General features: G+C 42.7%; 1 protein-coding gene and 1 long non-coding RNA gene across 4 annotated transcripts in view; one reads left to right on the top strand and one right to left on the bottom strand.

Annotated features, from left to right (window-relative positions):
* PLCB1 (phospholipase C beta 1) overlaps window positions 1-27,870 on the top strand; it is a 665,285-nt gene that overhangs the window by 501,619 nt on the left and 135,796 nt on the right. For all 3 annotated transcript variants that reach the window (XM_037051663.1, XM_037051665.1, XM_037051666.1), the window contains exons 12-16: window positions 13,527-13,609; window positions 19,735-19,819; window positions 21,143-21,320; window positions 25,813-25,880; window positions 27,745-27,841. In XM_037051663.1, coding sequence (XP_036907558.1) covers window positions 13,527-13,609; window positions 19,735-19,819; window positions 21,143-21,320; window positions 25,813-25,880; window positions 27,745-27,841 — 511 coding nt within the window. The remainder of the gene's footprint in view (window positions 1-13,526; window positions 13,610-19,734; window positions 19,820-21,142; window positions 21,321-25,812; window positions 25,881-27,744; window positions 27,842-27,870) is intronic.
* On the bottom strand, window positions 1,371-25,166 carry LOC118990870 (uncharacterized). The gene is made up of 3 exons (XR_005067304.1): window positions 24,862-25,166; window positions 19,025-19,031; window positions 1,371-1,380 (listed from the first exon to the last, which is right to left on the bottom strand). It is a non-coding gene; the product is annotated as an uncharacterized LOC118990870 (long non-coding RNA).

Raw genomic sequence — 27,870 nt, 5'->3', positions numbered from 1 at the left:
CTTATGATTAGGTATTTTAATAAAGCTGTCTAGGAGACAAGATTAAACAGTAACTTCTAAGAATATCAATCATTCTTATTAGCCAGGGACAGTCATCTCCCTTATCTTTCCATTTAGGGTTCCATCCTATACCATAAAAAGCCCCACATTTGTGCATTTGGACATCCAAGCCCAAATATCCAAGTTCTAGTCATATCTCCTGCAAAGAGCTATCCTTAGGAGCATGGGGCCATTTGAGTGAGGACATCTAGGGTTTTAGGAAACCAGAAAATTACCTAGAAAGGGCATATGTGGACTTCACATGCTTTCTTATATGACGCGGGTTTCTCACCTCTTTGGAAAGGAATTGACAGAGAAGGACCAGAAGATATAACCTTTAGAGCATAGGTCTCATGGTATGAGGCCTGTTACATGGGTTGCCTGGTTCTCAGGGCAGAATTGACTCTGGGTCACGAACGCTTGCCCTAAGCAACCAAAAAGCAGAACCCAAGTATTTGGGTAATTAAGGTAGAGTGGGGACAGGCAGTTGAAAATATGGAGGTCAGTGTGTTGAACAGCCAAAATATTGGATGAATTAGATGTTAGTATCACGCAGATTGGTTACAAAGCTTTGGATGATGAAGACAGCGAGCCATGTGCCAAAGTCTTTGCTGAGGCAGGGGAGCTCTGATATGAGGAAGTGGTAAAAGCTAGTTTGCATGCTTCATGAGAACTGGGTTTTGTTTTGTTTTAAAATAAGATTGAAAGGTAGTATTTCAGAAGTAGTGTAATTGAGCAAACTATGGCCTATGGACATGGTGCTTTGATGCATGACTGAACAATTAGTGTTGGAAAAACCAGGTTTTTATTTACAGGGATGAAACCTTGGGGGGAGGGGTGTTGGGCTAGGAGCACTTCAACTCAGAGCCCTGTTCCCCCATGAGACCCAGCGCTTCCCTTACTCCCCACCAGGCAATAAACCAAAAACAAGCCCAGTAGCTCCCCACATCCCCATATCCTTATTTTAACCTGGATGCACAAACGCTTCTCTAGTCCCCCTCGAAAGTACACTTGTGGACTTCAAAGTCTACATCTCATTGCAGCAGCTTTTTCCTTTATGATTTGGAGTATGTTGTCCTTAACCTCCATAGAATAGTCCAGGAAAACATGTACCATGTTGCACTGGATTATGGAGCCCAGAAAGGCACAAGTTCCCAGAGAGTGGCCTCTCCGTGTGTCCTGAGTCCCAAGAGTCCAGGTAGAGTCTGGGTCTGCGAGGCAGTAGGTCAGCACCTTGCATGGCGGAATCCTTGGTGGCTTTGGAGTCGGCTAGAGTAAGCATGATTAAAGCAGCAGCACGCCCTCTTTCTTATAACACCAGGCTGCACGACGGAGTTCTGACTATAAACGACAGGGCTGCTGCATTATTACAGACAGCATGGCTGACTCCTTCACTACAGACTGAAGGCCACATGGCTGAATTCTCTCTTGGCCCATGGCTTCTTCTTTATGGCTCCTCCTCCTCCTTCCTTTTCCTTACTTTGCCCACATGACTCACCCGCATGGCAGACCAACTCTTCTACAAACAGCCTAGCTGCTACGTCATGGCTCTCCTATCTCATGGCTGCCCGCCCTTCTTTTAAGACCCAGAGTTTCCTGTGTGATTTTCTGTTTGGTTTCTTCCACAATGAGCTACATTTGCCAGTTTCCCATATATTCTACCTTCTCCTGGCGGCCATCTTCAGTCGGGGCAAGAGTGACTCAGTGATACATGGGCCTCTGCCTTCCTGCCTCTCATGCAGGCACTGTACAACCCCCAGCTACACCACGAGTCCCTGAATACTCTAGGAGTCATGTATACGTTTGCCCTGGACAGTAACATAGCCATTATCCAGCTACCAACTTGCCATAGTTGTGCAAAGTATCTTACATGCCATATCTTTCCACTTCCCCTCCCTCCAACCAAGGGCTATGGGTTTTTTTTTAGGATCCCTCCCTTGGTTTGCATGCCATTTCAGTAGCATAAATAGCAACAAATTCCCAATCTTGGCTTTTAGGCCTGGGGCACTTGCAATGTGATAAAATAATCTCTCAGCTATCACTTGAGAGAAGAGCAAAAGCGATAAAAGATTGTTAAGGAACAGCCAGGTTTCAGGTGAGGTAAATGAAGGTCCTGACCAAGGGCACTAAGTTTGACAGCAATAAAAATGCGTTTGGAGATAATATCACTGTCATCTTAAAATGTGTTTGGTACATTGTGTTTAAGAAATCTCACTTTTCATGATTTCTTAAACTCGAGCTACAGTATAATAATTGGAGAAAAATAGCACACTTCACAAAATTTTACAACGGAGTTTACCATGGGGTTGACCTTAATTCTGATCAAAATTTTCAAAAGTTGCTTCTGCTCCTGAAACTGGGCACTCTTAAAGTCTTTTGGTTTTCTTTAATGGAAAATCAATATTTTTGTTTTATTCTTGTAGCCTCCCACCTCCTAGTTCCTGACATTGTGCTTTGACAAACACCTAAGATCCCACCCCTAATCTGGTTGGACTCTTTAAGAAAAAGTGGGGGACAGATGCCCCTGATGTGGTGTAAATGCAACTTGGGCCCATCCATCTGCTGATGGATGGAGATGATCCTGATGGAACCGTTACTGAGCTAAGGGCCTGAGGGCCCTGTGCCTGGATCCACTGCCAGGAGGGCCCTTGCCACTGTCCCTTCATGTGAGTTCACTTTTTTCTATTAAGGAAATTATATTTTCTTAAACATTTATAATCCTCAAGGTCCTTTGGGTCCCTTCTAAGGCATATTTATTTCATGTGGAGCATTGACAAAAAGTCCTCGGCCATCAAGTTAGAGTGACTTCCCTGTGCACTTAAGGTTCTTCAATCTTATCTGTGACCCCAGATGGAATGTCTACTCCTGAGGTCCAGAAGCACAGCTTCTCAACTACATCCACACACTTGCTGAAGGACTTAGGGATTAGAAGGCTAACTGTAGCCCAGAATACTGCTTCCTCTCTCTCCCTGCTGGAGCCTGGGGTATGTGGTGGCCAAAGAGAACAGCAGATCCATCTCCCCTGATGGTGGGTTTGCCAGCCATGCTTCCTACTGATGTGTGTTTTGAGGATAGATCATTCTTGTGGAGATATGGTGGTGATGATGGGCAAGGATGAGTGCCAAGTATAGAAATGCCAGCCTGTTTGTGGACAAATAGAGCAAGAATTCTCTACATCAGGACAGGACAAGGATGAGGCAAGTGAGGCACCTCGTGCAAAGATTGAGGAGGTGCTTACTCTCAGTATCAAATGCAGAGCTGACGCCTGAGAATGTGTACAGGGACTTTGTAAGAAAGGTAAGACGAGAAGTGGGGGACAAGACCCTGTGTCGTCTATCCTCCCTTACTCACTCACCTACAACTTCACTGGCCTCCTTGCTTGCTGTTCCTTGATAGCCTTTGCACAGATTGTTCCCACTGCCTGGAATGCTCTTCCCCCAGGTGTCTGCATGGGTCACCTCTAACCTCCTTGAAGCCTTTCTCAAATGACATCTTCTCGGTGGGGCTACTGGGACCAGCCACCATGCCCACTCTCACACTCCTGATACAAACCCCACTACTGCATTTTTTCTTTAAACCAACATCTATTTTTGTTTAAAGATTTTATTGATTTATTTTTAGAGAGAGGAGGAGGGAGGGAGACACAGAGGGAGAGAAACATCAGTGTGTGATTGCCTCTCATCAGTGTGTGATACCCCCTACTGGGAACCTGGCCTACACCCCAGGCATGTACCCTGACTAGGAATTGAACCTGTGACCCTTTGGTTCACAGGCTGGCACTCAATCCACTAAGCCACACCAGACAGGACTCTTTATTTTTTCTGTTTACCAGCTGGCACTTGTCACCTGGTACCACTCTGTTTAATTTGCTTAATTATTATATTCCTTGTTTACTGTCTGTCGTCCACTAGCATGTAGGCTTCACAAAGACAGGGATCTTTGTTTTGTTCCCTCGTCTCTGTCATGTACTTTGAAAAGAATCTGGCATTTAGTAGGTACTCAAGAAATGTGTGTTTTTTAAATAAATTTTTCCATTCCAAAGAAAATAAACCAACTCCCACATAGCTTTCATTTTTAGTCTTTCTTGCCTCTGTTTATCAGATGAATGGATTTTGTCTTTCTCTATTTCCACATGTGAAATTCCATGTATAATGGAGGGTCTGGCACAAATAACGCCCCTTTTTATTACAAAATCATAAGCATGTAACTCTGTAACATAATATCACACTCAAGCACACCCTATGACATTTTAGGTGAAATGTTCAAATTAAAACTATAAATTGTTACACCCATGTTAATACCCTACCAACCACACTCAAGCATGTTTTGCTTCTTCCAGACCCTGTATATTGAGGGTAGTAAAAAGATTCTCCTGCTATCTGGCAGTTTGGTCTACCCTGTATATTTGGACTTGACCTTCACGGGCTAATTAGACTGTATTCTACAGCCATAGCATGTGTTATAGCAGGAAAATAAACTGACTGTAGAAGTTTGTCGGTTTTATGTCATACAGTTTATCTGTTCTCAGCCTATGTAATCAGGAACTTCGGGGCAATATATCCCCAAAAATGAAAGTTCCTATTGGCAGTTACCTACTATTTATTGTATGTGCCGAAATAAAAGTTTATGTTCTGGGAAAGGGGACAGACTGTAATTTACTCTCTTTCTGGAGAGCTTTTTATTTTGCACTGTAGATTTATTTATGATTTACCCCATATATCTGTCCTTCTGTTTCTTTGCCTCATTGCCTTGGCCTTTGATGGTCGTGACGTAGTAATTTGCCACTTGGTCTTCATCTCTCTGCTTCCTCTCGGTCTCCTTCCTCCCCACAGGAGACACCCATCCATCCACCCAATTCCCAGGCTGCTCCTTCTTCTCCCCCCCCCAGGCAGCTACTCTGTAACCAGCAATTGGACAAAATGGGAAAATGGGTAATATGATAACATATATGATGAAACTATATTAAATTTGAGTGTGTGGTTAAATGGAGCATTTCTGAAAATAAAGCTTCATTCGCTAGGAGAAATAATAACTTAGGATGCAATTTAACTGCTGTATAAATGCTCACATAAAATGGATATCAAATATACCCTGCTGTTGCCTGTCAAGGATAAAGGATTTCAAGGGCAGTTTTTCCCACTGGAGTTCAGTAATTGAGCCATATGGTTTATAGATTATTGAATCCAGTGTTAGCACTCTCTGAAAAACAGTTTTGGCTTAATAAGGAGCAATTGCACAGTAAGGCACTTTCACATTCCAGTGTCCACTGATGATAGCTTATATGAAGAACAAAACTTTAAACCTGTAACTATTTTTCTTATCTTGAGTAATCTCACGCACTCTGCAAAATATCTCAAAGGCATTAAAAAATGTCCTACAGTAGAACTTCAGAGTTTTCAGTTGCTCCCAATTAAAATTATTACATGAAATTCAGTAAATGTTTTCTTTGGTTTTAAAAGTTCATACTGGTTTCCTAAGCTGGTGGCTAAAGTTATATTAGAAATGAGGAGAGATGGCCAAGGGAGAGAATAGGAGGGAAAAAGAGAAAGGAAACCGTGGGAGCTACGAGTGCAGCTCTGGAGCTGACGCCAGGGTTCCAATAGCTCTCCCATTGACTGGAGAAGCACCCGTCCAGGTCCAAGCCTCTTCCTTAAGAGCAAACCGGAGACAATGACAGTGCTTACCTGTTAGGGTTGTAGTCAGCATTCCAGGATGCTACTTCGCATGTGGACATTGCTGAGAAGAGTGCATGACTTGCCATGAGTGCTCTATAAATGTTAGCTACTTATATCATAATTGAAATGTAAGAAGTCACACTTTAGCCTACTTTCTACAAATATAATGGTTGGGGTATTATTTGTGCAAGGAGCTATTAAGCTAGGATGAGGGAAGGGGTTGAATTAAGTCATTTGTAGAGGCTCTGTGTACCCTTCATACACCACCCCTGACACCCACCCCATCTTTAGGAAAAGGTCAGAAACCCCAAGTAGGCAGCAAATTAAACATAGCCCTGCCTTGGTGAGAGACCACGTGGGAGCTGATAACGATATGGCAGATGAGTTTGGAGGATCCATTGCAAACATGAGTCCTAGGTCAAGTGCACAAGACTAGAAGTGCACAACATCAGAGGCAGAGAAAGAGAGAAGTAGGAGACACAAGGTAGGAGGTCTAGGCACCCCAGGCCTAGCTGCAGTTCAGGCCACACCAGCATCTTACTGTGGGGAGAGAACAGACCCAGGGAGCTAGGAAGATACAAAGGCGTGGATTTCCTACAAGTCCAAGAGCAGGCCCAGAAAAACACTCACACTTTATTGGCCAAAGATAAAGAAAAAGACCCTTGGCAAAACAACCATGTCCTAAGGAAGAGAGTGCAGGGTTCTCACTGGTCTTCAGCCCTGACTCTTATTGAATAGAGTCTGCAATCAAGCTTCATTATTAGAAGCAGCTGGAGCAGTTCTCAAACAGCCAAGGACAACAGTCATTATCACAAAAGAATCAAAATCTAATTATACTTTTACTTAAAGTTGCATTTGAAAGACTTTTGGGGAGGACTTTTCTATATTTTATTTATTATTTTTATTGTTGTTCAATTACATTTGTTCCATTATATTTGCCCCATTACATTTCCCCCATTACTCTCTCCCACCCTACCCACCCCCACCTCCCATATTCAACCCCCGCCCCACCCCCTTCCACCATTGTCTGTGTCCACGGGCCCTTTATACGTCTTCCTTGATAACTCTTCCCTTTCTTTATTGTCATCCTCCTCCACCCACTCTGGTTACTGTCAGTTTGTTCTTTATTTCCATGTCTCTGGTTCTATTTTTCCTGGTTTGTTGAGGGGTTTTTTTTTTAATGCAAGACTCAACCTTGAATAGAAATTTCAGCCAGGAAATTGTTGAAGTTAACCATGCCATTGCAAGTGGAATCACAATTCAAGCTTATGTAATGCAAAATTACATTTACCTTTGGTTATAGTCAAGTTTTAAGCTTTACTTAAGGCAATGATCAGACTACTCCAGAGGTTGACAAACTATATTCTTGAGGCCACATTCAACATGCTGCCTGTTTTTGCAGATTAAGTTTTGTTGGAACATAGCCATATCCGTGTGTTTACTCATTATCTGTGGCTGCTTTGGGGCTATGAAGACAGAGTTGAATTTTTTCCATAGAAACCTTATGGACAGCAAAATCTAAAATATTACTATCTGATCCTTTCTGGGAAAAGTGTGCTGACCTCTGAAATCATCAATAGAAGAATAAATGGTAGCACAAGTAGATAAATATTTTTCTTCTATTAAGAACATTAAGCATTCATTTATTTATTTTAAAATACATAGTGAGCATCTAGAATGTACCTTAATACTTCCTAGCCCCTGAGGACAGAGCAGAGGAGAAAACTGAGTGCTTATCGTCAAGAATCCTACATTCTAGTGGAGAGAAGTAGACCAATATAAACACATGATATAGCACATGGAGATATGCCCTTTAAGGCAACATAGTAAGTATTGAAGGGAAAGAGGGGCTGCAAGTGTGCCATTCTCAGCAGTGTGGTGGGAGAAAGACTTGGATTACGTGACATTTGAGCAGAGACCACCCCCCACATCATTATGGAAGTAAGCCTTGCTTTCAGATAAGAGTATTCCTGACAAAAGCAACAAAGATAAACAAGAAGTCAGAGAGATGAGCAAAGAGAGAAAATCTTGCTTGGTGTACTCAAAGAAAAACGAGAGAAGGTCAGTGAGCTGTATCGGGGTAAACAATGATGAATAGGAAAAGGAAATGAATTTAGAGGGAGAGCACGTGCCATATCTGATAAGGAATTTTGATTTCTCTGTGTTACATGGAAGGCTAATGGAAACATTTTACTCCAAAGTAGTGAAGTCATCTGATTCATGTTCAGGAGCAATCACTCTGGCTGTGGTATGTAGTATAGGGGGCAAACAAGGAAGCCAGGAATGCAGTTAAAAAGCTCTATTAGTTAGCCTCTGCTGAGTTTTGCTGCAATAACAAGAAACTCCAGAATCTCAGTTACTTAAAACCACAAAGCTTTATGCCTCTCTTGGGTTGGATGTTGGCTGTTGCTCTGATTGATGTTGCCTTCAATTCACATAGCAAGAATAGCCCCAGTCTGTAATATCACAGGACTCGTTGCGGGGAAAAGAGAACTACATGGTGGTCCTTGAAGACTGCTCAGCAGCAGAACATGTCATCTGCATGCATATTTCTCTGACCAAAACACACACATGCCATGCCTGTTATCAACAGATGTCACAGGAAGGGGAAGTGGAGTGTAGGAATGATGATAAAACCTACTGCAGTAGTTAAAGTGAAGATTTTTGGATGACTGAGGTAGAGGTGCTGAGATATGGCTATATTCTGAATGTATTTGGGGCATGATTGCTAATGGATCAAAAGATGGGAGAGAAACAGAAGTCAAGAACAGTTCTAATGTGTTTTACCTATAGCTGATAGAACAGGATCAAACTTACAAAATAAAGAAAATCTAGCTCCCCCTCCCTTGGCACTTACCATTCATTTCCTTTATGATATCTACTTTCAATTCTTTTGTGGGCTCTGATCTTAGGTGGTTAAGCTCATTAGCTGGAGGAGAAATACTGCAAAGGTTAAGAGCATTAATTCCAGGCTCAAACTTTTCTGGGGTTTCTTGGATTCTCTTCTCTGTGAACTTGGGCTAATTGGTGAATATCTTGAGCCTCCACTTTATAATCTTTAAAACAGTGGCTACTATTATTCTTTTTCTTTCTTTTTTAAAATATGTATTTATTTATTTTTATTTATCTTTAGAGGGGAAGGGAAGGAGTAAGGGAGAGAAATGGTTGCCTCTCGTGCGTCCCCTGCTGGGAACAGGCCTGCAACCCAGGCATGTGCCCTGACTGGGAATCGAACCATGATGCTTTGGTTCACAGGCCCATGCTCAATCCACTGAGCTATGCCAGCCAGGGCTTATTTTTCTTATAATATGTTTATAGCATGAGATATGTGTCTGGAACATAATAAATGCTCATTTAATGGTACCTCTTGTTTTTTTAAATATATTTTATTGATTATACTATTACAGTTGTCCTATTTTTTTCTCCTCTTTATTCCCCTCCTCACCGTACCCTCCCCCCCTCAACCATCACTCCCCAACCTTAGTTCATGTCCATGGGTCATATATATAAGTTCTTTGGCTTTTCCACTTCCCATACCATTCTTAACCTCCCCCTGTGTATTTTGTACCTACCATTTATGCTTCTTATTCCCTGTACCTTTTCCTCTCTTCTCCCCACTTTCCCTCCCCACTGATAACCCTCCATGTGATCTCCATTTCTGTGATTCTGTTCCTGTTATAGTTGTTTGCTTAGTTCATTTTATTTTTGTTTTTGTTTTTTTAATGTTCAGTTGTTGATATTTGTGAGTTTGTTGTCATTTTACTGTTCACATTTTTTATCTTCTTTTTCTTAGATAAGTCCCTTTGACATTTCATATAATAAGGGCTTGGTGATGATGAACTCCTTGAGCTCTACCTTATCTGGGAAGAACTTTATCTGCCCTTCCATTCTAAATAATATCTTTGCTGGATAGCGTAATCTTGGATGTAGGTCCTTGCCTTTCATGACTTGGAATACTTCTTTCCAGGCCCTTCTTGCCTGCAAGTTTCTTTTGGGAAATCTTGCCTGCAAGTTTCTTTTGATAGTCTGATGGTAACTTCTTTTTAAGTAACTGTCTTTTTCTCTCTTGCTGCTTTTAAAATTCTCTCCTTACCTTGAATCTTGGGTAATGGAATTATGATGTGCCTTGGTTGTGTGCTTTCTTGGGTCCAACTTGCTTGGGACTCTCTGAGCTTCCTGGACTTCCTGGAAGTGGATTTCCTTCACCAGATTGGGGAAGTTTTCCTTCATTATTTTTTCAAATAAATTTTCCACTTGTTGCTCTTCCTCTTCTTCTTTTCCCACCCCTATGATTCAGATGTTGGAACATTTAAAGTTGTCCACAGGTTCTTAAGCTTCTCCTCATTTTTTTGAATTCTTGTTTCTTCATTCTGTTTTGGTTGAATGTTTATTTCTTCCCTCTTCTCCAAACCATTAATTTGAGTTCTGGTTTCCTTCCCTTCACTATGGTTTCCCTTTATTTCAGTTTTTATAGCCTTCACTTTTTCCTCTATTTTGTAACCATAATCATTTCTGTGAACATTCTGATTACCAGTGTTTTGAACTGTGCATGTGATAGGTTGGCTATCTCTTCATCACTTAGTTGCATTTTTTTTTCTGGAGCTTTGATCTGCTCTTTTATTTGGGTCATATATTTTTTTGTCTCAGTGCTTATTACATAGTAAGGAGTGGATCCTCATGTATTCGCCTGGGTGGGGCAACCCACTTCACTGTCTTGTAGCATTGTATGTGGGAGAGGGGTCTGAGAGGGAACAGTGCTACTTGCTCAGCTCTCTGCCAGTTTTCAGTCACTTCCACCACTACCCACAAGCAAATTGGGCCCTTCTGATGCTGATTCCTAGGTGGATAGTTTTGTGTACATTCTAGGATCCTGTGGGTCTGCCCAATGAACTGTCCTGTGAGGCTGGGAGTTCCTTCTGCCACTTCAACCACCACAGGTTTTTTCAGTCAGCGGTTTTGAGGTTTTATTTCCCTGCGCTGGAACCCTGGGTTTTGCGGTCTGTCTTGCTCCCAGTTGCTCCTCCCAGTTTATCTACATGCAAATGTGGGGCTGCCTACTCTGCGAGCTGTGGCCCTGCCCAGTCTGCTGGAGGCCTCCTGGCCATGAGTCCTCTCCACCTGTCTTCCCATCTCTGCCCCTTCTACCAGTCTGGATGAATGTTTCTTCTATAATGCCTTGGTTGTCAGACTTCCATACAGTTCAGTTTTCTGGCAGATCTGGTTATTTTTTGTCTTTAAATTTGTTGTTGTCCTTCTTTTGGTTGTGAGAGGAGGCACAGTGTATCTACCTATGCCTCCATCTGTCAGGGCCTAAAGACGGTGAATGCAATCCATTAAGAAAATCGCACCAGGAGGGCTTGGCTGAGGCAGCCCCAAACAGGATGCTGCAGCCGAGCCAGGCAGCCCCCACCCTTGTGGGCATCCCTTGATCACGAGTACTAACTACCAATCAAGATGCTGATCACGCGCCCACCTACCAATCGTCGCCAGGAGCATGCAGTGAGCATGCACAGGACAACCTATCAGAACCACCTCCCCTTTTCCCCTGCCCCCTATATAACAGCCCCGCCCAAAATAAAATTCGCAGCTTGATCAGAATCCTTTGTCTTGCTGCCTTTCTACGCGCCTCTTGCTCCCATCCCTATTCATCCGTTTCAGGTAGACTCGGGACCCCCGTTGACTGTTCCGCGGGACGGAACATCCATCTTGTCCCAATACCTCTTGTTTATAACAGTAAGAGCCTAAAAGGGTAGGTTTAGGGTGAGTAGAGAGGGAGGCAGCAGCAAAATAAGTCAACCTTAGTTGATTTGACCTTATGTGCCCATCATAAGCTGAGTTCTTTACCTTCTCTTGATGCATTCTCACCACAGGCTTGTTGAATGAAAGCTATCACCCCACTTTAGAGGTCAGTAAACCGAGGCATGGAGGTGTTCAATGATTTTTCCCAAGGGCACACCTTGGAATACTAAGAAGTAGGACTAAAACCCAAGTATGTTTGAATCCCAGGCTTGTGTTTAAATAAATTAAATAAAGAACTTAAAATATTGGTGTAACTTGCTATAGTTCACTTATTTTTGATAGCATCAACTATCATAAAAAGTGAAACTGACCATGCATGTAAAACAATCTCTGAAATCACTTCCAAGAAATGGTCAGAGTGATTATTTTGCTTCACGTATGCACATCTTTCTTAGAGGATATATGCAAATGTAGTACAAAATTAGAAAGCCTTATTTATAGTCTGGGGCCAGGGAAATAGCTTTTTGGCTTGGATATAAAGAAAAGTATAAAAGATAGTGGAAGACTCAGGCATAAGGAATGAAGGTAGAAATCCTTGAGTGAAAGGAGAATATGAAAAGAATAAATGCAACTAAAAAATAAAGCATTTGAGTATGTAAAATCACAGTAGTTTTGAAAGTGATGTAATTAAAAATGAATGAGATCCCACTTTAATACCAGTTCAGTAAGAAAAATAATTTGAGAAAATAATGCCAAAAGCTGGTGGCTATGCCTTGAACTCTGGTGCTCTATACATTATTCTGGGCAATTGAAGATGGAAAGTAATTTGGAGAAACACAGGAGACTTAAATGTATTCATATTCCTAGATTCAATAATTCCCCTTCTGAGAATTCATTCCCTGAATAATTCAAACTATTAGAAAAAATGAAGATGTTTTTATCGGATTATTTGAATGATAGCTTTTAAAATGTCTATCCCACAACTGGGTAATTGTTAAATCAATTATGATACTCCCTAGAATTTTATACAGATGTTAAAGCTTATGACAAACACATTTTGAAAAATACAGGTTGAGAATGAAGCACTGATAGATGTTACAGCATAGCTGAATGAAACCATGCTCAGTGAAAGATGCCAGACTTAAAGACTGCATACATATAATTCTATTTGTGTGAGATTTTGGGAACAGGCATCTCTGTGGAGACAGGGGTAGAATAGTGGTTGCCTAGGTGTGTGTGGGGTGGGGGGGGGGTGACTGCTGACAGGTACATGATTGCTTTGGGGGGTGATAAAAATGTTCTAATTTAGATCGGGGTGATGATTGTACAACTCCGAATATACCAAGAATCATATAATTGTATACTTTAAATTGGTGAATTATATCCCAATAATAATGTTAAAAATGCAAATAGAGTACTTACTATAATTAAAACTAAATTATACAGATGCATGGAAAACAAACTGGAATAGGGCCAAATGCCAACAATGGTTTGGTTCAAAGGGTAAGTTTATGGGTGAAAATGTTTGCCTTCTCTTGTCTAAATTTTTAACAATATGATTAGAGTTTGTTCATTATAAAAACAAAATAGACCCCTGGCCGTGGCTCAGCTGGTTGGCTGTTGCCCCACAAAGCTAACCGTCACCAGTGCAACTCTCCATCAGGGCACATACCTGGGTTTCTGGCCTCGTCCCCAGTAGGGGGCGTGTAAGGGGCACCCCATGAATGTTCGTCACATCGGATGTTTCCCTCCCTCTCTTTCTCCCTCCTTTCCCCTCTCTCTAAAGATAAATAAATAAAATATTTTAAAAACAGATAGAACCATTCTCCTTCATCGTTGCAGCTCCCCCTCCACCAAAATTTAGTTTTGGGGTATTTTTTTAATATATTGTTAAGTCAAGAGTCAGAAGATTTACAGTCCAGCAGCCTTCAGAACCCCTTCTGGCCATTTTAGACCATTTGATACTATTTTACAAATGAGAACAATGACCACGTTAATGGGTGTAAGCCCAAAGGAAAACTACACACATTGAAGTTTTGGCATATGGAATAACCCATGTGTTCTCCTTTTTAGGAAGTGATAGAAGCAATCGCTGAGTGTGCATTTAAGACTTCACCTTTTCCGATTCTCCTTTCGTTTGAGAATCACGTGGATTCGTAAGTATTTAGCACCGTCAAAAGGGAGTCTCTTCCCCAATAGGGCATGTTTAATAATTGTTCATCTGCTACAAGGTTATTTGACAGTATCTGTGGTGCTCTTTGCTTACGTTGTGTATTAGGTAGCATCTTTCCATCGGCGTGTGGAGGAACTCATCCATTGAAATCTCATTCACATTAAAATAATCCAGTGGCCTTCTGGAATCTACGCTCATGCCGTAGTAGGATTTTTCAACTGAGAACTCTTTTTGCAATGCCGTGCGACACCCTTCCTTCCCTAACTCATGTCTCTCATGCAGGGGCCACTTTTACAATCCTCCTCCAGTAGCTCCTTCTGTTGCGTGCAATCTCTGGTCAGTGTCGTCACGCTAAAATGGCCAGTGCCACACACGTTGGAACTGGTGGAGGGACAGCTGTGGATTCTATTCGGCCACTTTGCCCTTATTCTGGACTCAGCCCAGTAAATGCTCCCTCCCTCTTCTTCCCATTGGTTCCCCTGTTTGTTAGTATTGGCAGATAGTTTCCTGGTTCGGAACAGCCCGCACTTATCACTGAGCTACACAAAGAAAAGGCACAGTGGTTCTGACTGAACTGTTTTACCAGTATGTTTGCTTTATGACAAAGGACCAAAGAAAGACACATTTATTTCAGATACACGGGTATTAGTTTATCATATATTTATTCAATTTAAAGAGCTCCAAAATGAAAAAAAATTCTAATCTATATTGAATCAAAATTCAGGAACTAAAAGTCCCACCCTTTGACCTGATGTCCAAAGAAAATGTCATAGTGACCACCATCGCGCAGCTAGCACTCGGAAAGCAGTCCTCGCCTTCGTTTCAGTGACCTAAGCTGGATTTCTCGGCGCGCCAGCAGCACCTGTCCTAATTTGGCCCTCAGGTTTCCCTCCTCACTGCAAGTCTTTTCCAGTCCACTAATCTGCCCAACTAATTTCCATACATACATGCTTCACTTCAGTAAATCTTAAGGAAGTTTGGCCGTGACCAAATTTTAGGTTGCATAATTTCTAAGTAGTTACAGGTGATCAGTGGTTAACACACATGTGGCGAGATACCTTATTTTGAAGTAACTGATTTTACAGTTTTCTGTGTTTCTAGTTCGCCCTCATGAAATCTTTATTACATTTGCTGGCTCGTTATTCTATTTCATCAGGAAAGAGTCACCCAATGAATGATGTGATCATTTGGTTCACAGTCTTTTCTAACACTTTTAAGGTTTGACTGAAGAGAAAAGAATTTATTCCATTTTATTGCTATTTCTCGTCAAACTGAAGGGAGCAGCATGTCTTGAGTCTCTGTGTTCGGTACCTCACTTGCTGCACGGCTCTGATTTACAGCTGCCTTTCCTGAAGCATTTTCTCGCCTCTGCCCATTCATGTGTAACTGGGCTGGAACAATGTTTTAGCATTTTTCTTCCGGGCACAACGGCTCCCAGACTTGATGCCTTATTTCCTTTGTGGAGATATAGCTCCCGTAGCCTCAAATGTAGCACATTTATTTGTATCAAGAACTGTTTCTATGTAAATCAGAAAGAAGGAGAAGCTATTTATAAAATTTATGACTGTGTTCTTGATTGTCACACCTGCTACGTCAAGCTCTCCCATAAGGTAGCCAGAGGTAGCAATAACCAACACGAGCGCAAACCTAATGCCACCAGTGTTTATTATGTCCCGAGCAGCACTCCAAGCATAAGCTCAGGTAACCCTCACCACAAACCCCGGCCCTCCTAAGAATAAATATTACCATGATTATCACTATTTGACATGTGATGAAACTGAGTCCCAAAGAGGGTAAGTAACTTGCCCAAGGCCATTTAGCTAAATCCTGACAGAGCTGGGGGATTCAAATCCCACCAGTCTGTCTTCGAAAATTGTGCATTTGACCACCCCCCATATCTGAGCCTTGAAGACATCGACTGAAGACCACCACAGCATCCACAAGGCAACTTGCCATAAATGTTCACATGCATATGGTTGTGCCCTTAATCACAGAACATTTTTTGCAGTCTTTTAACACCAATCATATGGAGAGACAAAACTGGGCATGAAAACAAAGCCTACATTGTACACAAGAGCAAAACAATAGTGCCATAATTCTGCTCTTTCTGGTTTAAAAGTGAGATATTTAGCAATTAAAACTTCATTAATAATTTACACATACCAAAGAAAACAGGAAAACAGCCTCTGGATGCCATGCTATTTATCCCCAACCATTGAGATAATCTAAAGGCAGTGGAATATGAAGATAATGAATTCTATCATGGGAGGAAGTTGTTAGCTTCATATTCCCACTGTCCTTGAGCTGCACATGTCAAAATCGCTCAGCCACAATTCTCTCCTGGGAGGACTCTCACACATACACCCAGAAAACTGATAAGCTTTCCCTGTGCTGGTAAGCCCTATGCTTGACCTGTAGGTTACCTCACCTCATTGCTGGGCTGGGTGACAGACATCATTCATCTGCACCAGCTGCAGCACTAGGCCCCACTAAACCTAGACATAACCTCAGAATCCTTCTCCACACGGTGACTCAGGAGCACACCCACCAAAGACGTCTCAACTCTATCTGCCATCTCTGTGAACTGTTCTGTTCTGTTCTGTGTGCTGCAGATACAGAATGCCAGACTCAGATCTCTGGTCCCAGCTCACTTGGGCCAAAACAAAGTCACACTGGGAAAAATAAAACCCGCTGAGGTTTGTAGTTTTCTCTCCAAATATCTGAAATTGTCTATTCCTGGACAACAAAGGGGAATATGCCCTTTGGCTGGCAACTTACCCTGATTCCTCTGCTACCCAGAGCCCCATAAAATGCAGATTCCTGAGCCCTGCTCCTACTCCTGAATTCAAACTCCTAGAAATAAGACTTCAAAAAGTCCTAGGTAATTCTGATGCTCCACCAAGTTTGTGAACTGGCACTTTCATAAGAAGAATTCTACACCGAAATTTAGCATAGTAACCTCTAACCATGGTTCAGTCACCGACAACATGAGATTTTGGACAAGGTTTTTAATTTCCATGCACTGAAGATTCCTCATCTACAGAGAAGGAAGTTGGTTTAGTTCAATGTGGAGGACTTACCCATGAAACTGGGCACATTTCTAGGTCAGAAAACTGGCCCCTTTGCCAGGTGCCTACACTTCATTAAAATGCTACAGAACTTTTATACGTCCAGATGTCTCTGCTATGGTCTGGAGCTCAAAATGTATTTGTGAATATTTTTCTCTTACTTCATCTCCATGGTAGCCACTCTTGACACTCTAAATGTTTCAGGATTTTTTTTTATTTGCTAATTGCAATTTCGATTTTCATGCCTTTTATTTCTGCAGTTCTGACCCACAATTAAAGCTGGCATGCTTTCCATTGACGTTTCCCGTTCAGTTTGCTGTCTGCTCTGATTCATTTTCCTGTCAGGTAGTCATGTGTGCTTGCAAAAAGCCTGAACTGTCGGATCACCAAATGGTACATTTTACTGCTTCCTTTGACACTTACACTTACTGTCTCCATCTCTGTTGATTTCGAAGTGGCCTTTGAAAAGTCCAGGTCAGATGTAGACCCTTGCTCTGCAGTGGCAGTCCCCTCATGCACAAGCACCATAGGCGTCACGGGAAGCTTGTAAGAAACGCAGATTCTCAGGCCCCCCCCCCCCCAGTCTCTGACTTCAAAAATCATTTTCTTAAGCCTCCTGGTGATTTGAATGAAGTATTAGCATGCTGCTCTAAACACTGCAGTCTATTAACCACCCGTATCAGAATTACCTGCAGACTTGTAACAAATGCAGGTTTCGGGCCTCTACTCTCAGCTCAGTGAATTGGGACTGGGGACTGAGGCCCGCCACCTGCAGCATTAACAGCTTCAGGTGACTCTTTAGAGGAATCGAATGTAAGACATTGCTCCAGAAAATTCCTTCTCTGTCCTAGCTTGACAGAGGACAGAGGTGTCAGTCTGTCACCTGCAATGGGACCCTCTCTACTGGTGAAAGTATGGTTCCCTGAGAATTCCCAATAGCGGGGCATTCGGCTGAAACCCTTTTCTCCCCAGGTCTCTGATCAAAGGAACTTGGGGTTCCCAAGTTCCAAAACTCTTGAAAAATGTCTTTCTACTTCACCACATGTTGACTTGTTTTATCACGCAGTTTTCAAACTTCAGCATGCATCAGAATTACCCAGAGGGCTTGTTAAGGCACATACCCTGGGCCCCACTTCTGCAGAGATTCTGACTCAGAATCTGCCTTGGAGGCCTTGAATCTGCTTCTCTAACCAGCCCCCGGTGCTGTTGATGTTGCTGGTTGATGGACCCCTCTTGGAGCAGCAAAGCTCTGTGATATTGGATAGCTTCATCCTGTGAAAGTGAAATGGAGGGCCTGGACAATTTCTTTTGTGCCACCTGGAGCGTGTGGGCCAGCACAGATGGACTTGTCTTACCTACAGCTACAGAGCGGGCTGGCACGGTTGAGCCCCTTGGCCAGTTATCCCTGGAGCAAGAGTGTCTGAACGGAGGGTGCCCAGGGTGCCCCGCCAGGTCAGCGGCATCTCTTCTTGCTCCCCAGCTTCTGACAAGTGGCACCCCCAGGGTTTCCCAGGATGGCTTTTCTGATGGCAGGTTTTTCTCTCTCTCTGAAACTGTTGAGGAATGCCACGGTATGTTCTCAGTATATTCACAGTGTATCCACAGCGTGTTCTCATAAGCCAAGCTGTAAAATCTCACGGGGCAAGAAGGGCAGGCTGAGGAGTTGGGAGGACATTAAGTAGGGATCTGCAATTTCTGGGAATCTTCCCTGTGGGCCATTGCAGTATGATTTGCACCCCCACAACATCCCTTCTTCCAAGAAGGAAGGATTCATGGTCCAGGCCGAACAGTCATGGGAGAGGAAAGGAAAATATTCACACTTATAATCAATTCAAATTGTATAAAGAAGGCTTTTGATCACTGACTTATTCTTACTTCAGTCCCAGTTCCACTAAAATGTGTTAACATGGCAGCACCTAGAGACGGCTGTTGGAAATGAAGTTTGGCAGTCTGTAGCTCAAAATCACAGTCCATAAATCCCGATGGAATTGGATACCTTTACAATGATACTTAACATTCTACAGAATGAGAAAAAACAATGTATAGCTTTGTAAAAAGTCAAAGGAAGCAGGAGAAAGAATGGGATGTTCCTCGGATCAGCTGTTTCCGTCAGCAGACTCACTAGTCCTTTAGTCTGGCTGGGATCATCGTACTTTTGCCCTGATCGTTTATCATTTAAAAGCCATTTGCACCCGTCACTTCACTTCATCTTCTCAGCACCCACTGCCCCTTCCAAGAACAGTGATCCCATCCATTTCCTAGGTGAAGAGTGGGTGAGAGCCTGGGGCTCAGCTCAGCAAAGGCTGCAGCTCCAGCCCTTTCCCACAGACCGGGTGCCTGCAGGCGCCCGGTCGGACTGACGCCACCTTTGCTTCCCTATCATGCACAGAAGAGCTGCAGAGAGCTTTCCTTGGGGTGTTTGCTGCTTTTATCTACAGACTTGCTCCCAAGGGGATACCTTTTGCCTGTCTGCCCTTTTCCTTCTACATTTTGAGATAGCCCCTCGCTCTCTTTCTCTCCCCCTCTCTCTCTCCTTCCCTCCCTCCTTACAAACCTCCTGATGGACCTCCCTCTCTTCCCCCCCTTCTCTCTCCCACCTCCTTATAAACCTACTTTACAGCACAGTTCTCTTTGCCGGTTGGACAAATTTCACCCAAGAATTCACATGAAGTCATGAACGAATTCCACCCTGAAGTGTCTTGCATTTGACTTAGAATCAGGAAATTAAGCAAAACAGGCTGAGTCCCTAACTCTGGGACGTTCAAGAAACCAGTGACAAGCAAATTACCTACCTTCCTCCCCATCTGTGTCCCTGCAGATCAGCCTTAGGAATAACGTTCCCATCTACCAGAGTGTCATTTGAAGTCTCATAAAGCAGGATAGTAAGCAAGTGATTTGGAATGACAAAAACTAATCCTGAAGGATAGGATGAGGGCATTACCTCTTCCTGTAATTAATGACACAGAGTAATCCTTCCAGTCCAGACTTTGTGAATGAGCCCCCTGGCTTTCCTCCTCCTCTCCCTCTCGCCTCCCCCTAGCCCGAAGCAGCAAGCCAAGATGGCGGAGTACTGCCGACTGATCTTCGGAGATGCCCTTCTCATGGAGCCACTGGAAAAATACCCTGTAAGCATTTTTGATGTTTACCCCTGAAGGAACGCACATATTATTTACGATTGGAGGTAGGGGGAGACTTACATCCCTTTCATGTTTACCTTTCCTGGGAAGATGGTGCAGTTGAAAACGGGCCCTTTGGCTGGGAGGAGAGCAGCAGTGTGTGCCACGGAGGATGGGAGACACACGTTCTCCTCCTCTGCCCAGTCCCCCTCCCGCGTCCACACTGCCAGACGTGACCCAGTCAGGACTGCAGAATGCCTACAGTCGCCCTCGGCCCACAGAGACAGCCTGAAGGGGACAGGGCTCTGATCCCCTGCCAGAGAACCTCATCACACCCTTTTGAGAAAAATGGGTCAGAAAAATGGGACATTGCAGGTGCCACAGTGACATCTGGGCCTGTCCCTGTTGGCTGCTCACTTCCTTGCATGTGCCCTTGGTGTAGTAGAACTCAACATCCTGTTGCCACGGTAACAACCCTGCTTTGGGAGGGAAACAGCAGAAACGTTCTCATGGAGACTCCTCCCTCTTCCACCCTTTCTCCAAGTCTCCCCTTCCGTGGTTTCCTGCCAGTCCCCAGACTCCTCGAGAGCAAGGACTACAATCCCAGTTGATGGGAGCGCACTAGGCTTTCTGAAAATGACCCACCTCAGAGTTTGCACACACGCTCTCTGATCCAATATCTAGTAACCCCCTCACAGCAAATTGACCTTGCCACCAGAAGTGCAAGCTTGAAACGCTTGAAATAAGGTTTGAAAATAAGGGTTGCTGAATCTCGAGGCTGCCGTGAACTCTGAAGCTGCCTGGTCCACTCCTGCTGATGCCACGGGAGGTGGCAGCCTAACTGCCTAGCCCCGGGATGGGACTTCTGCTTTTTTTAAACTTCATTGAAGAGTAGATTTGAGGCATGCGCCTGGAAGCACCGGCCTGCCTTTCCCAACTCTTCCTGGCAGACATCACCCTCTAGCTGGCTTCCCTTCTTTGAAAATCCAGGTCAGGGCTTCCTTATCCGTCCTAAATGAAAATGGTTAGATGTATATGGTCATTGGAAAAACTCTTGGAACTTAGTGTTAGCACACCTAATCTACTAGCATATTTCTAAGACCTTACTCGCCTGGATTCACCATGGGAAAATGAGTACAGTAATTAAAAAATACCTTTTAGGTGAAAAAAACCAAGAGCTATGAGCCATCCCTGTGCAGAACACACTCAGATTACTGGTAGCAAAGAGTAACCTAGAAGCCCCTGGTACCCAGAGCTGTTCCGGGGAGTTGGGGAGAGAATCTGAAGAAGGGGAAGTATTTTTAAAGAGTGTGCTTTCTTTTTTCTCATTAGCTGGAATCTGGAGTTCCTCTTCCAAGCCCTATGGATTTAATGTACAAAATTTTGGTGAAAAATAAGAAGAAATCACACAAGTCGTCAGAAGGAAGTGGCAAAAAGAAGCTCTCAGAACAAGCTTCCAACACATACAGCGACTCCTCCAGCGTGTTCGAACCCTCGTCACCTGGAGCCGGTGAGGGGCTGGCGAGCTCTCTGTCTCTTACTGTGCATGGGTTTGAGGATTCCTGCCCTAAAATTAGCTTAGAAGCACTTCTAACACTTCTGTGTGGGAACAGATCTAACGGAAATGGCTTTCTTTTGCTGCTACAAACTTGGTGGCAGTAAACTACACGGCTCTCTCGTCCCCCAGTTCAGGCCAGCAGGTCCGAGGAGTGTCCCTGGGCTAACATCCGGGGCTGCAGGGCTGCCTTCCTCTCTGAAGCCTCTAGGAAATCCTGTCCCGTGCTCTCTCCAGCTTTCAGAGGCCACCCACGGTCGTGGGCCAGTGGCCTCACCCCTTCGACTTCAAAGGCAGCACTGTCCTTCCCACTGACCCATCTGTCATTACGTCTGACTCTGATCACAGTCAGGAAGGTTCTTCTGTTTTTAATAACTCATGTCTTTACACTGGACCCAATGGGGTAATCCGGGATAATCCCCTGCCCCCTATCTCAAGGACCTTAACTCAGTCTCTTCTACACAGTCCCTCCTGCTGTGTGTTCACAGGACATGTATTCACAGGACACAGAACACAATCACAGGACATGGACGTTTTGCGGAGGCTATGATTCTGGCTACTACAGAAGCCAAGTAATCTTTGTAGTAGCCTCATCACAGTTTTGAGTTTCTGAATGGCAGTGTCTCCTTGGCGTTAATTATAGGACTAGGCATAATATGTTCACTGAATGCATTCTCGTTAATTATGCTGAAGAGTTCTGGGCAAATCAATTTATCCATATTTTAAAGAGCTCTATTAAAATGTAAAATGGTAAAGTTATTTGAATTAGCTATCAAAGCTACTAGGTAATGCTCAACATTAATAATTTCCCTTTTAGATTTAATTTAATGTAGATTTCTTGTGGTTCATAAAAAAGAATTCTAAGTGCTCACCCATTTTCTCAGAATTATTTGTGATATTTAGTCAAATTTATTTTCCAAGTTTAGTCAGAAGAATCTAGGCAATCTGAAAACTCCAGGATAAAGCTCTGATTGGAGAGTAGACACGTGAAGGAAACTTGAGTCTAGGAAGCTCTTCAATGAAAAGCTTAGCTGGCTTGGAGCAGTCACTTTGGAAAACTGTTTGGCGGTATTTACAAAAGCTGAACATGTACAGCCCCTGTGCTCCAGGAAATTCTGTCCCTGTGCCTAGGTACGTACCCAAGAGAGATGCACGTAAATGCTCCCCAAGAGACAGGTACAGGAACTGGCTAAAGCAGCACTTATTCAGGGTAGCCACAAACAGAAAGCCAACCAAATATGCATCAATGAAGAAATAAATCATGGTACATTCACATCGTGGGGTAATATGCAGCAATTATGATCCACAACTGTGCACAATAATATAAATAAATCTCAGAAACATAATGGTAAACAAAGGAAGCCAAATCTTAAGAGTACTGTATGATTCCCTTTATGTGAAGTACAAAATCGAGCACTAACCTATGCCATTAGTTAGAAGTCAAGAAATGGTTATGACCATTGGTGAGGAAGTAACTGGGAGGAACCCACGGGGGCTGCTAGAGACTGGTTTTATTTTGTTTCTTGATCTGGGCACTGGTTACTAAGGCTGATTTAGTTGGTAAAAACTCATTGTACTGAATGCATATGGTATCTATACATCTCTGTATACCTATCGTATGGCAATTTAAAGATTTAAAAATAATTTAAAAATATATAAACTCTGTGGAAATCAAAAAAAAGTTGGCCAAAACTCTGATTTATTTTTTCTTCTATTTTTCATGCTAAGTGTCAGTTTAAAAATCCTCATCGACAAACATTATATAATTCAAATCCTTATCAATAGACATTACATAATTTTTGAAACTTTTTTTCTAGTTCTTCAATGTGTATTTCAAACTGTTACACAATTCTCTTTTTTTTCAAAAATAACTTTCGTTCTCAGTAAGAGTGTTCTTTGGGGAGCTCTGGAACGAACCCCGTTAACCGGCAGCCCATGCCCTAGCACAGCCCCATCCATTGAATGCTAGCAAGTAAACCACCGTGGCTTCCTCTGCCTGTGGGAGCTCGGCTCACCGTCTGCCGTCCCCACGCCCTGCTCTCGGCCTCTCATTAACCGGATGCAAACACAAATAACGATCTTTACAGGCCTTGAACATGATTGCTTAATACAGAGAAAGAGTGGCAATCTGTTAGTAATTCAGTAGATTTCCTAAAAACGAGCCTCCGTGTCTGTTGAGCAATCTTTATTTATTTCAGTGGAAAATGTTGGACATTTTAATACGTAGGTAGGCCTCTGAATACAGAACATCGATAATCTACCACTTGGTTTGTAGATGTTCTTGGTACTGGGGAACTCGGGTGATTTGAAAACCATGAAATGGTTCTTATTTCAAAGCTAGTTTACTGCTCACGGCCCCCATTGGCCGAGTGCCTTTTCCAGGTCCCAGCACTTTGCCAGTACACGTACCTTAAAAAACTAGGGTAAAATAAGATTATTTTTCATGGTTCAGGGAGATTCCTCCAAAGTTCCTCCAAAAACTTATGAGGGAGAAATCAGGTCCCTGCTCACAGAGCAGAGGAAGACAACCTCCCCCCACCCCATGTCACCACCCCCCCATAAGCACAGAATGACCTGGTTGAGAATTTGGAATGTTACATGTGCAGTGTTGCATCCCATGTAGCATTGTGCAGAAGGCTGTCTGAAACAACTCTTTAAATTACTTGATGAAAAGAATCCCAATTCCAATTAAAAAAGCAAAAAAAAAATTGTTACTTGGGAAAAGAACTTGGGGCAAGAAATCTGATTGTTTTAAAAATGTGTCAGCCTCCTAAAAGAATGTCTTTAGTACATTTTCTATCTAAAATATAATGGATTTGCCTTACAACTAACACAATATGGCATCATAAAGTGGTCATATGCGGCTTTCTTTAATAAGCCATAAGTAATCTTTGTTGATGCCAAAATTCTCTTCCCTTTAAAGATATTTCATGAGTACTTTGCACACCACTGCCGTTCGGTAATTCATTCAACTTCATCAGCCACATGAAAACAGTTCCAAACTTCTTGGAAGACAGTGCTGGGGGCTCTGTCATTTACATAGATTGAGTAGGGCCCCTAACTTTCAGTAGGCCCGGGACTGGTCTGTGCCCAGGTGAGTTGCCTCATTGTTGAGCCAATGTTGCCATCTACTGGATGATCATGCTGTTGCACCGTGTGAGCCCGGGGAGTGGTCAAATGAACCAATTTAGACCCCGGTAATCCACCCAGGAGCTCTGTAAGTTCTGAACTGCATCTTGGGAGCTTTGGTCACCTGGATGTGCTCAGTGATCAGAGAGTCTAACTCTACACCCTTCAGTTCAGCACTACTGTCTGCATTTTTAAGCATGTGCAGCAATAATTCAGCACTGCGTTTCGGCCACCGGCCCTGCATCCACCAGCCCCACGGTCCTCAGCACATCTACCAACTCCATCATTGTGATGATGGAACAGGATGGCACACACTGCTTCTGTAAAGTGACATTCTTTAAACAGTCAGTGGCTTTTCTGTGCATACTCTTGATGGCTGAGCAGTTTCACGAGTGTTCTCGAAGTGAACACGAAGATTTGAACCTCTTGATTTGCATGATTTTGTGGGGTTTTCTGGGTAAAGTGAATAGAGGATCATTTTCAGAGGTCACCTCTGTTTGCTGATAGGCAGAGCGCTGGTGAGAATATTTAACCTAGCAGAGTCATGCACCCAATCTTCAGAGAGAAAGACGACCCATTGAAACAAGTGCATTTTGGCTGCATGTGAAGCTCAGTTATGTCTCACTGAGTTAAATTTCTATCATGTGTAATGATTTGATGTATTTACTTGTTCTCTCCTACCCTTTTAAACAGAATTTTACCATTTGCCAAGATACTCTCTGTGCATTGTTTAGGTAAGAAGGCATTCATTGCTTGAGCCTGCAGGCAAATCATAGGGTGCAGGTGGTACCTTACAGGTGTTGCGTGGTCAGTGTGCTACCACAGCCCCACCTGCACCAGCTCCTATCCTGTCCCTTGATTTCAGTGAGGCCTTCTGTGGCCTTGGAAAGTCGCAACTTCAGGGTCACTGAGCACAAGCCAAACAACACATTGAAAAATCAGGGTTGAAAGAAAAGAGGGAACACCGGCAAGTGATAGTTTACCTGTTTTAGGGGGATTCAGACCCTTAAAGAGAATGTGGTACCTCAAGATGGGTACATGTGCCATAGAAAACTCACTGCATACGATGCCATATGTTTTTTAAAAAGCTAAAATGTTAAGCATTTGTGAATTTCAAATGGTATTTACAAGTCAACTTTAGAAAAAAAACTATATTTAAAGTGTTAGTGTAAGTCTCATGATTAATAACATTTAAATATACAAAAGAATAATTTTTAAAAAATCATGAAAGGCCAATTTCCATTTGGTAAACGCACATGGTATGTGTTCCTCAAACCTGTAAATGTTTATTTCATGGTCTGTTATTAAAATTCTACAGGAGAAGCTGATACGGAGAGTGATGACGACGATGATGATGATGACTGTAAAAAGTCTTCAATGGACGAGGTAGGTGTCTAGGGCTTGACCTCTGCGTCCAGCTAATCTGCCAGTCCTCAGCCGTCTCCAGAGATAGTCCATGGTCCTCTTCTGCCATCTAGTGGTGAAAAAAGTCACAGTTCACTTTAAAACTTTTTCACTGCCCCTATTCGAACAAGATGCCAACTTGGATCATTAATAAGCAGGACATGGAAAAAGTTCTCTGTAATGAACAGTGTTATTGAGATTTCCCTTCCATTAAATTGGGTATCTAGAGGGCGAATTGGAAATTTGTGACATCCTACTGCCTACTTCAGTTTTTGAGGCAATTCAGTGGATTGCTAAATGGTCCAAAGGTCAGAAAGAAATACCATAGGGAGAAATATTCAGAAATATGACATTCACTCCATTGTTGTATTTTAGAATCAGGAGAAATATCTACTTGTGTAAGTTCAAGCGTCCCAAATAACTTTGTGAGATCAGGTATATTAACTGCACAGAATTTAGAAGTGAATCAGAATTAGGTGAGTTGGAATTTCAAAACTTTGTTTTAGCAGGAGTTCTGGTTAGAAAAAAGAAATTATACTAAATCTGCTCTCAAATATGTTGGAAAGTATCTGTCTCAGTACTTGTATCTTTGCAGATCAGTTAAGGGTAAGTAACAAGTAGTAAACTGTTCTTACTTGATATTCTTCTTCATAATTATTTAATGTAGTATAATTTTTTAAATTATGTTTCCCTACTAAATTGCAACTTGATGTCCTGGAGGAAAATTGTTATAATGTTTGGTAAAGTATGCCCACCTGTGAATTATTTTAATTATTTATTAATTCTTATTGGTGATTTCTGATCATTTAAAAACTACCTTACTAATTAGATGGTCCATTTCCAAATGAATATTTCCCAATTAACATTTAACCTAAATATTGCTACAGGAGTTTTCAAAAGAAACCTCATCTCCAAGTATTCTCTCATCTGAAAATGGGAGAGAATGTTAGATTGATCTATGGAAGTCCATCCAGGCCAATACTGCTGTATTGGATTTCTCTTTATTAAAAACTATATCAAAATAACATGAAATATTTAAAAAGAGTTAAAGTAACATGATGTTTTACTATGTCTGAAGCACTGTTCTGAAGTCTTTCCCATAAATGAACTCATTTAATAATCACATATGTTACAGGAACTGATTTTACCCTAATTTTAATGAGTAAACTGAAGCACAGAACGGCTAAATTACTTGCCCAAGATTGCACAGCCTCTGAGTGGTAGGCTTGGGATTTCAAACCAAGCAATCTGGCTCTAGAACCTGAGCTGCTACCCCTACCCTGTACTGTGCTGCCTGCCTAATAGGCTCACAGGTACCAAGAAGCGGGGGGAAGAATATTTACACAAAGAAAAACAATAGTTGTTTTCCCACCCCAACCCACTTCCACAGGCAACTTTTAAAAAATAAATTCAGTCCACCTGGGGGTAACCCACATCCTAATTTCCTCTTTGTGCAGTTGATTTATTAACTTTAGATATCATCTGTGGCTGTCCTGCGGTGGCAGATGAAATGTAGCTCCGTGATTCTCAAACTTCTGTGTGCATTTGCATCACTGTAGTAAAATGCAGATTCTGATATACCGAATGTCTAAGGATGCCCTGGGGAGGCGGATGCTGCTGGCACACGGAGAGCCCCCCTGAGCCTCCTGCTCCTGCTCCACACTTGGGTCACGGGAAGCTTTGCCTTGTCTTCCTCCCAGAGTGGATTTTCTAATGGTGCTCATCATCTTCAGAAGAGGGGGGATGCTTTTCTGTGCTCGGGGGTCACATGATCATTGCCCTGAGAAAATGACTCTGGATGGTATAATGTTGATTCTGGGAATGTTGCTTTTATTCCTGCTTCCAGGGGACAGCAGGGAGCGAGGCCATGGCCACGGAAGAGATGTCTAACCTGGTGAACTACATTCAGCCAGTCAAGTTTGAGTCATTTGAAAGTTCAAAAAGTAAGTTTACCTGAAGAAAAACTCCTAAT

Source organism: Sturnira hondurensis, unplaced genomic scaffold (assembly GCF_014824575.4).
Source record: "Sturnira hondurensis isolate 20B ecotype Veracruz unplaced genomic scaffold, ASM1482457v3 Scaffold0007401, whole genome shotgun sequence".
NCBI classification, from domain to species: domain Eukaryota; kingdom Metazoa; phylum Chordata; class Mammalia; order Chiroptera; family Phyllostomidae; genus Sturnira; species Sturnira hondurensis.
This window is presented reverse-complemented; position numbering and strand designations above follow the sequence as displayed.